General features: G+C 31.6%; 1 protein-coding gene across 1 annotated transcript; it reads right to left on the reverse strand.

Annotated features, from left to right (window-relative positions):
- Positions 1-4,831: 4,831 nt before the first annotated feature.
- LOC130718476 (probable protein phosphatase 2C 59) lies at positions 4,832-10,656 on the reverse strand. Its single transcript, XM_057569073.1, has 9 exons — positions 10,433-10,656; positions 10,011-10,260; positions 9,702-9,829; positions 8,591-8,689; positions 8,325-8,483; positions 6,847-6,933; positions 6,660-6,751; positions 5,777-5,851; positions 4,832-5,380 (listed from the first exon to the last, which is right to left on the reverse strand). The coding sequence occupies exons 2-9, from the start codon at positions 10,220-10,222 to the stop codon at positions 5,222-5,224; spliced, it is 1,011 nt and encodes a 336-aa protein (XP_057425056.1). The 5' UTR covers positions 10,223-10,260; positions 10,433-10,656; the 3' UTR covers positions 4,832-5,221.
- Between the last annotated feature and the right edge of the window lie 508 nt (positions 10,657-11,164).

Raw genomic sequence — 11,164 nt, forward strand, 5'->3', positions numbered from 1 at the left:
ATCAAACATTAATGCCCAAAGTTTTTCCTTTGATTTAAAGTTGATTTGGGCAAGGAATAATCAATCATTTTCCTTTTTTAAATTAATGCAAGAAAACATAATGTATTAACTAAATTCTCAATTTGAACCTTATATAGATCATCATTTCCTTTTTTATATTTATTCGGTAATAAAGAATAATAATTAATTATGTAAGGAGAATATATACACATTAGGTCCTTAATTTGTGGATTTTAAGCTATCAATTTATTTTTACAATATTAAAACATTTTTTTTGAGTTTTTTTTAGAAAGGAAATGCATTTACTCAACTTTAATTTTCTCCTTCAAATCAAACTCACCCAATTGGATGATTAAATTTGCAATATAATAAAAAAGGGTTTTCGTAAATGATTTTTATATATTGAACACTAATTTAAATCTGATGTTTTTTGGAAGGTATTCTTCATCAAACATAGTAAATTGAAATCGAACTCAGAAGTACTTGCAAATTCCATAATCCGAATAATTTATTGAAAGAACTAATTGTCAGGCAAAGACATCAAAATAGGCAATTAGACAAAGAAAAACGGATATTGAGTTTAAATAATATTAAAAATTAATTTAAAATATGAGAAAATGAAAAGTTTAACAAATTCTATTCAACTTTCAATTTACATCCACTTATTATTAATTATTTCATTGTTTAATGCATTTAATACTTATAGCTCAAGTGAGCTTTACATATATATATACCCGTGCGTTGCACGGGTTTATTTATAATTTTTTAAAAATTATATATGATTATTATAGTTTTAATAAGTATATAAATATTAAAATATGTGTAATCATAAAATATAATAAATTAAATAATAATGGAGGTGAGACATTTCATTGAATAGAATTCGAGTTTACTCAAATTTAATAATTGATATTTTTTTAAAAAGAAAACTGTATTGAAACACAATAAAAATGAGAACAACCTTCTCATTTAGATAATTGCATTTGATCACAACATACCCATATCTGTTGTTCCCTACCACACCCTTGATTTGCCAAAAAGTTTGTCAGAGTGACGCAATACATGCACCACACCAACACACTGAATTATAGACATCTAATGATCTATATGATTAAATATATGTTCCAATTTCCTTGACCTCCTATCTCCCCTAGACACTCATCCAACCCTAAGGAGGAATCACTCTCAACCACCACATTTGAAAATTTAAATTGCTGGAAAAATAACAAAGCATGTAACACTACTTGAACCTTTGTCAAAAGCCCACAACATTTTAGTTCCTTTTGCAAAGTAACCTGAAACCTCCCCTTCTTGATCCCTCAAAATCATGCCAATACCACTCACCATTGGATTCCCTTTCGACGCCCCATCCACATTAAACTTCAAAACAGTGGCTGACGGTGACTCCCAATACATTGTTCGTGGCATCTTTTGTTTTCATGGCCATTCAATACGCTCAAAGCCTCTAGCAAACTGCTCCAAATCATATCGACAATCATTCCACTTCCCCTTGACCCACCAAAACACACAAACCAAGCAATAGTCTCATATGTTGAAGAGAAATAACTTTGTTATTACACACGCGTGCATTTCTCTCCAGACTCTAGTAATTGATATTAAATAATTAGTATTGAAGTAGTCTTAATATTTTATTCATTTGAAAATATAGAAATTCATTATGTGAATTTGAAATATATTCAAGTACTAAGTTTTTAATATCATAAATAATTTATAATGACATATTGTTTACACTTTATATCCACAATAAAATAATTTTAACTTTTTATAATAAGAAATGATTTTTTAGTGTAAAGAATTATTTATTAGACTTAAATTTATTCAACTTTGGTCATAGTTATTTTACTATGTTATTCTTTCTCAAGACATTTCTACTAATATATAATAAATCAAAAATTATATTTTAAGAATTTTTTCAACGAATACACACACATTATAGTTAACGGTAAATACCGATAGAGTTCCACTTTTTATTTAAAGACTACTTTTTCTTAATTATTTTTAATAAATATTATTTTATTATAATTAATTTTAACTCTCAATATTTTTTGTATATCAAAATATTACTTAATTTATATTAATTTTCTCCCCTTCAATTTATGATTGATAATTAATATTCTAATTTTTTTAAATTAATATTGGATAAACTATTTTCTTATAAGTAACTAAAATTTATAATTAATCGATAATACAATTAACACAAACATGAGTTTTTATTATTTAATGTATTTTCTATTTTTACTATTTAATATATAGTACTGCCATATGATTTAATGTATTTTTTTTATACTTGATGATTTTTTTCCTAAAATAAAGAAATATTTGTATTATTTAGTATAGGTAGCTAAATAGTCTTTAGTTAATTTCTTTCAGTTTTCAATCTTTATATTTAATTTATTTAATAAAAAAATTATAATTTAATTCAAAGGTTACATCATATTGGCATTTGTAAAGTCAAAAAACAAAAAGATTGAGAGATGTTTCAAAAGTTACATTATATTGAAAGTTGAATAAAAATTTAATTTTTTTAACTTTATTGTTTAATGCATTTAACACTTATAGCTCAAGTGAGCTTTACATATATATATAGATATATATATATATATATATATATATAGTTACCACTATCCTTGGAAATATAACACCATAAATAAGGGCAATCTAGTTAAATTGTACTCTTAATAATTGTTTTCTTACTATTTGTGCCACAACCTTAAACTACAAATTTTTTTGGTACTCCAAAAAGTTTGTTGTTTTGCACAATTTTTCAATATCTCAAAATGTTTGTTGTTTTAGAAAACCAATGCATTTTTTGCTATTTTTTTCCACCTCTACCCTCATTTAATACATTTTATCTCACTTATCACATTTCATATTAGCCAACCACAACTCTTTTCTATTAATTACATTCTTCTCTATCTAAGTATAATTTAATATTTGCACATCATACTAGTAAAATTAAATAAGGGCAATCTAGTCAAATTATGTTATCAATAATTGTTTTCTTACTCTTTGTGACACAACCTTAAACTACAAACTTTCTGGAACGGAGGGAGTAGTTTTTTCACCAAAGTTTGAACCCTGGTTCTTCACTTTTCAATATTCTTCATTTCCCTTAACTCACCAAGGGAGCTATCCATCCCCACTAACCCATGATATAAAAGCTAAACACTTCTTTTAATTGAATGAGAATGTGAAAATATTCAATTCATTTTCTTTTCTCAGTTGTAAGAGTTTGTGCGACTTTTAATTATTTTTCTAACTCAGGACGTGGTGGGCAAGGCATAAATTAACTCTATACTATGCATACACATTGTTAATTTCTTCTCTGAGTTATCATCACAATTTTGTGTCATAGTCAACTTTTCGATTCACTTTTTCCTTGCTCCTTTAATACTTGGTGGGCAAGGCATAGATTTTGTACTCTATATTATGCATAGTATCAAAATGAAATTCTTCTATATAAAGCTTCGGGTTGCCTTGCCATTTTGTTCATTTACTACTCAAAGTAGCTATCCTCCGATCCATTTATTTTGCCCTCCTCCAATCTAGTCTATCTCACTCGCACACATATACACGCAAAGGAAAAGGATTCATGGGCACACGAAAAATCGCAATACCTTTTTGATATATTATTTGGCGGGAATTTGTAACCATCGTAAAAGTAGAAATAAAACAATTATTTTTACGACGGTTAAAAACTGCTATAAAAGTGAGTTTTGGTGGTACTGCATTTCACCAATCTATTTTGTATATTATAAGAGTTGAATTGGACTATGATGATAATTATTGTTCGCTCGTCGTACGTAAGAGCAAAAGCTGCCTTGACGACATGTTTTAGTCTGAGTCCATCTCTTTAATTGACTTGTTTCTCATGCACACCAATTTCACATCCACCCTTCAAAGCAGTTGAGTTCAAGATTTGTGTCTTTGATAGATTTACATTACTCTTTCTCTTTTATATCTCATTTTCACTAATTTTATCATCTTATTTCTCTCTATGATCATATTTACTATCATATATTTCACTATCTTATTTTAAAGGTGAAAGTGAAATTGGTTGAAGATAACATTTTGCTTGCATCCTCTTTTTGTTGGTTTATTCATGCACGTGTATTCAGTACTCGATATTGGAGAGCATGTGTTTACTTTTTTGAAAATATATGTATTATGTATGCTTGGAACATAATTGGTCGTTATTGTTATGAATTAGTATTTTTTTTAAGATAGGTGTCCTTCTTCGGAGACCATTATGTTCGAATCAAAAACATCAACATTAATTACATAAACATGCATATCTTCGAAAAAAAACTAGTTTTACTAATTAGCTGAAAATTAATAAGTTGCCTAATTAAATTTGAAATGATTTTTTTTTTTGGGTTTTAAATTTGAAATGATTTTAAAACTTAATTTTCGAACTAGCTGATAAAAATTCAATAATTTTTTTATATTTTTTAATAAATTATTCTCTATAGATAAAAGTGAATGCTTAAGTACTCATTACTTATTTGTTTTAAGTTTATTTAAATTTAGTTTTGGTTTCTTTCAAAAAAAAATAGTTTTGGTTTTAAATAGAATATTGTATTTAAAACTTAAAATATATGTTAAGTATGCTTTTAGTCTCAATAAAATAAGGGTGAGTTGATTTGTGTCCCTCCAATAAATTTCCATAGGTTTTGGTCTCACATTATTAAAATATGTAAATTTAGTCTGTATTAGGATTCTAAATCTATTACAAATGAGCCCGTATTCCCAATTCCCAATTCCCAATTGAGGAACATTGTCCATTGACCAAGAAAAAATTAGAGCAGCATTTTCACAATAAAAATCATTGTATAGTAGTTTATAGTATTACACTTGATAAAAGCCATAATTCATGTATAGAACAAACGAGTGTAAAAGTTACAATTGGAGATTAATAAGATTAAAACCACATTTACATCCACCAAGTGTGCAAATTAAAACTCTGGCCACACTTCTTACACAACGATTTTTCCTAGCTACAAATTATGGAAGTGAGATGATGGTGATGAGCAAGCTCTATGCTAGAGGACCACAATGAGTTTAAATTTTGATTTCTATTCTTCTTGCATGGTACACAGCTACAAGGAACGCCTATGACCAATCATTAACTGACTTTGCCACATTTTTTTGATCCAGTGATCCATAACCAGTTGTGCACTACCTTTCTATTGAAGGAAACTTAGCTAGAGGTACTGCGAGATGAAGCGCCTTGGTTCACCACGAAGCGAACAACAACACAAGTAATGTTGTCAGAACTACCTCTCTGATATGCTTCTTGCATCAGCCTCTTTGCTGCCTCCTCGGCATCCTCAATTGGTTTAATCATAGCCACAGCTTCCTGGAGAAAGATGAAAAAATTGAGTTAGGCAACACAATTCTGTAACCCATAAGCTACTCAACGAACATCTACCCAGAATTGCTGGCTTTATAATCAATTGTAGAAAGTTTTCAAGCATGGACGAATACTTCAGAGTTTGGCTTTCTAAATTTGGTGAGCTACATATTTATTAAGATACAACTCATGGGTTTTGATTAATACTCTATCTTCCTATTTCAATTTTTTGACCAATAATTGCAAAAAGCTACCTTATTTTCACTTCATTTTGTCCTTTCAAATATTTGTATAGGAAATCATGTAAGGTGGTTTTACTAGAGAATAACTTTGAATAAAGAAATCATTAAATACTTCAACCACTGACAACAGAAAGTGGAAGAAGCGAAAATCATTGCAAACCTCATTTGAGACAACATCCCATAGCCCATCACTGGCCAAAATAAGAAACTCAAGAGATCCGTCCACTTTTTCTTCCTGCAAGACCACAACCATTTTAAAACTAAAATATACAAAGGAAAAAGGATGCCAAAAAAAGACCTAAAGCCAGTTGAACAAGAATAACGACCAATCAGGAGGAATGTCTTTTGTGTAGAGACCAGTTACATCACAAAATAATTCATATGGTTAGAAGCATTTTTCTTCAAGAAGCTCAAGAAAGCTACTGTTTAAGGCTAATTGCAGAATAAGTATATCTATCACTACAATGTACTTTTTCACCTTCACAAGTTCTAGGAATTTCAATTATTTAAGTATGCCATAGACAAATATGTATATTATTATCATGAACCAACTATGCAAGTATCCCTCAACATGAATCGCGGGCCATGTACAAACCCACTTGGTCATAGATGCTCTAAAACCATGTCATGAACCAACTATCCCAAAAGCTTAAGCAATTAGGTGAAGACACATGAATATTTTCATATTATATTTCAAGTAACTATTACAACCCGATGCATGGCTATACCCTTCATGCAAATCGGTCAATTTTTATCTTGAAATAAGAAATTCTGGGGATTAGTAGTTCCAATGAAAAGCCTATATGTATGAAGTTCTTTCTGAACTGTGTTTATGTTTTAGGATAGTTAAGCATGTTAAAAGCGTGATATTATTTTTCATCTTGTCATTTGTGGCAGAATTTTCTTCAATTTATTGACATGATGTTGTTCATTATAAACCATATATTAGATCATGCGTCCTATACAGCAGAGACAAATTAAAATGAAGCGAATAATATTTGAAAAAAAATCCAAGAGTGCATGTCACCATATGAGAAACAAACCTGAATTTCTGGATCAGCAACAACATACTGTTTCAGGAGTCTATCACCAAATGCACGAGAAACAGCAAGAACACCACCAACTCTCCAAGTTCCTATAAATGTAATGTTTAAGACTAAGTATTTCATAGAGATAAACAAAATCAATCTAGAAATCAAATTACAAGAGCTAACTACTCAATGAACTCACCAGCCCACATAACAAAGCCCCCAGCATCTTCTATCCTTTGCCTCTCATCAGTTTGATCTGGTTTGTGATCTCGAGAGACGGCAATGGCTATATAGGAAACAGAAATACAAAATTAAATTAGTTAAGTAATCATTCATATCAGACGGCTGGATTGATTTTCTCAACAGATGCAAAATAAATTGCCATAAACCAAAGCATCAACCCCATACCCTTTTATTACCAAATGAAAATCCTTAACATTTTAACTGTGAATTATACCAAGATAGACTTTCAACATAGAGTTAGAAGGAAAGAAAAAAAAAATCAAAGGAGAGAAGTGGACAAACAATTGTAAAAATTACGACAGAGTTGACAAACACAAGACAGTTACTGCCTTTAAACTTGTTTTCACAATACAAATATTAGGAACTTCAATAGACTCTAGCCACAATAGAGATGACACTAGTCTACATAAAACAACAGCAGGAACCAAGAAAAAAGCATGGGGCTGGCATCATAAAATTTTCCAGATACATTTAACAACCACAATTATTATGACCTCCTGAGCAATCAGAAAATTACAATCATGTGAAATAATATATGTAATACACTACAACCAAGAATGTATTTACAATCAATGCTGTCAAGATCGCAATTTTGAATGTGAGATTGCACGATCTTGCGATCCAAGTAGAGCTCTCCGATCAAGATGGCAATTATGAATAGGTAGGACTGCAAGCAGGACCGTGATCTTTCATGTAAGATCGTAGTATCCTAGATCCAATCCGATTACCACTCTTGCTAGGCTTCCGGATCATGAATCGGGAGACCTGCTTTACAGTCCGATTTTGCCACTCTTTCACCCATTACAAATCGCAATTCGAACCCCACAACCAAAAACTAAAACCTAACACAACGAATGATAATCGTGATCCTCCTCATCCCTCTTTCACCACAATATTCTTCTTCATAAGGAAAAGTCAAAGCTTTCTATTCTACGAGCCAACTTCTAAATTTGAAGTTTGGACCCTCTGTATTCTTCACCCTGCACATGCAGTGCTACTGTTTTCCTCTGCCTACAGAGCTGATTTGTTCTTGTCTCTGCTAGTGCTGTTTCCATTGAAGAAAAAATAGTTCTAGAGTAGTAGCGTAGTGGAATTGGACAATTAGATTATGTTCTTTTGGGTTTTTCAGTATAAGTTCTACGTTATGAACTTATGTTTCTTATGCAAAAGTTATATTATGACTTATGTGATCTCATGCTAATAAATTTTCAGTTTAAAAGTTTACTTTATTGATGTGATATAGAGGTTGTTTACCTTATTTGTTTGATTTTCTATGCATATATATGTTCTATAATTTTGTATTTCTAGAAGAGATCTTATGATCTAATCTACGATCCTCCGATTAAGATCTTTCATCCCCCTCCCAATCCTAAGTAAGATCCCGATCCTAACAACATTGTTTACAATACAAGAATATGAAGCTACTAGCCTTACCATTTCCGCCCCTGCATATAACAGCTCTGGAGTCTCCAACATTTGCAACAAGCAAACGGTCACCAACAAGAATGGCAGTGGAAGCAGTTGATCCAGCATCTCTGTTTTGATTATTTTCTGACTTCAGAAATTCAGAGTCCGTATGGTTATACGCATCAGCTGTGGGAAAAAGAAGTTGGGTAGGAGCAGGGTTATTCTCAAGATTAAACAAATTCGAGAACATCAGGCTAAAAAGGTCATGCTGCTATATGCAGGAAACTACATACCTATTGCAGATTTGGTGTCAGAAATAAACTTTGGGTGACTGATCAAATTACTAAATAGGTTTTGCTTGACATACTCAGCAGCACGAGCACCACCGTGACCTGAAAGTTTTAAACAAGAATAGTATCAAGCATAGGTTATATATGGAAAATCAATATTTCCTACATGCTTCAATAGCAAAAAAGTAATACTCTGTGATGCCATATTAATAAACAGTCTGCAACTCATAATTGCTCTTATAAGGAATTATTGAAAAATCGTCAACACAACGAGAAATACTAGAAAGAGAAAGTACCAGACAATGGAGAAGCCTATCAAATTAATACTGAGACATATTACTTAGATGATTAACCTCCAGAGAGATTTCCTTTATTGTGTTCAGGAAACAGTACAATAGAGAATCAGAAAAATCAAACAATCCAAAATCAGATATGCTGACATGGGGATCAGGATGAGACCATAAATGTAACAAATCTAGACCTTCCTCATTATGCATGAGTCCATGTCATTGTCAAGCATCTTCATCTGTCTTAGAATTCGGGTTAGGCTTAACTCTACCCCAAAGCTATAGCTTAAAGGTGAGGGCTATTCTACCCTTTACAGGGACTATTTTGGCCATATCTTTAGTCGATGTGAGACTTCTCAACACACCCTCTCACGCCTAGGGATGGACATTTGGAGCATAAATTTTGCAGGATTGGACATCTGTGGTTGCCCATATATGGGTAGTCTCCAATAAAGAGATTTCGGATAGGCTCTGATATCATCATCTTAGAATTCAGGTTAGGCATAACTCTACCCCCAAAAGTTAGCTTAGGGGTGAGGGTTGCTCTACCCTTGATAAGGACTATTTTGGTCATATTTCTAGTCAATGTGAGACCTCTCAACAATATGGCACTACTAAGTCAAATGGAATAATTAATTTCCTGGTAACTTAAAAAGGGAAATCCATGGATAGAAACAAAATAAAGAAAGAGATCATCATTTTTATCGTTACTGTGGGCAATAGTTCATCATGTGTCCAATCAATGTATGACTACAACCAGTTCCTCATGTTAGAATCTTCTTAAATATGCAGCATGGATATAAGAGAATTGTGTAAATATAATATACCATCAAAAACTCCAAAAAGGCCAACAACTTCACCCTCAACACCATCAATTCTTGTCTCATAAAAATCTTCCATTGAGGATCTCTTGCCAGGGGAGCTAGCATACCCATAGCTGAATTTGCCATTCTGACTGTAAAACAAACCATAATAAACCATGTCAAAACATCTCATTCAATTGACCTGAAGACACAAGATATAAAGGAAGTCTAGCTAAATCAACACAAAACTACAAAGTATTAATGACATTAACCAACAACAAAAACTGCAACCATTAAACACAATTCTAGATCTATAAAAAGATGGATATTAACCTGAGGCCTCCACCGCTAACGGGTGAATCTTCAGCAGCATGAACCTGGCTTGAAGAGGACAAAACTGAGTTGAGGTAACCCATATCAAAGCTTGAATATTCAGGGTACCCAGATACAATTTCCTTGCCCAGCACGAAAAAATGAAGGAAAAATAATAGCAGGATTGTGTGTGTAAAGCTTATTCTTGCGTGCAAAAGGTTCCAAGTTATCATAACACCCAAGTGGGTGGGGTCTTGTTAGAAAATTCAATCTGCATAGAAAAATTAGAAACCCCACAAGGAAAAAACCACAGTTAGTGCCACAAAACTTTGTGCATGGATCTTGTTATAATTGCAGGTGACAGAATAAAGCTGCAGAATCAAAATATAGAAAAATAATAGGATTTGGAATGGAAAAGTAAGCAAACTAGGGAGAGAAAGTACCTCAAGAAATGCCATGACACAATGAAGAGAGAGATGTGAATTGAGAATTTGAGATCAAGTTACAACTTACAACAATGAGAAGAAAACAGGGTGGATTCTGTTTCTTTTTTATTTAATTTTTTTATTTTTAAGGTTAAGTGAGCACATTTTTTGTTTTGTTTGTTCCAACAACAATCGAGTTCATCTCATTCAAACGAAATCTTGTTTTAGAAAAAAAGGGAAAACGTTTTGAGGAATTTTCTTGCCTTAATAAGATAAATCAATCAAAAGACAGCGAAATAAGCAGTGTTTGTTAATTGATTTTTTACTTGTTATTGTTATTTTTGGAATTTCTTTGTGAAGTTAAAAATGGTTGATTGGTGATTCATCAAGCACCGAAAATAGATTCTTGCGCGTCGCCGCAGGAGAAGGGAAGCTTTGGTGGGACCTAGTCAATGTCAAAATTTTAAAAAATTAAGTACAAAAATCAATTTCATTTGAAAATTTTATTGAATTAAAAAATTTAAATGTAAATTTTATAACTATTTAATTTTTATGGTGAGAGTATTCCTCTCATTTTTGTAATAATTTGTAGGTTCTTTATTTAGTTTCTATATTTAGATTCTGATGATATGATTTGATTTAATTATTTATTTATTTTCCTTTCTTTAAGTTGAGTTTTCTAAAGGAGTATGAGTCTAGCCTACCTCACAAACTTGAGGCCTGAGCTAGTGACGTTAGTCAAGTATAGGA

Source organism: Lotus japonicus, chromosome 5 (assembly GCF_012489685.1).
Source record: "Lotus japonicus ecotype B-129 chromosome 5, LjGifu_v1.2".
NCBI lineage: Eukaryota > Viridiplantae > Streptophyta > Magnoliopsida > Fabales > Fabaceae > Lotus > Lotus japonicus.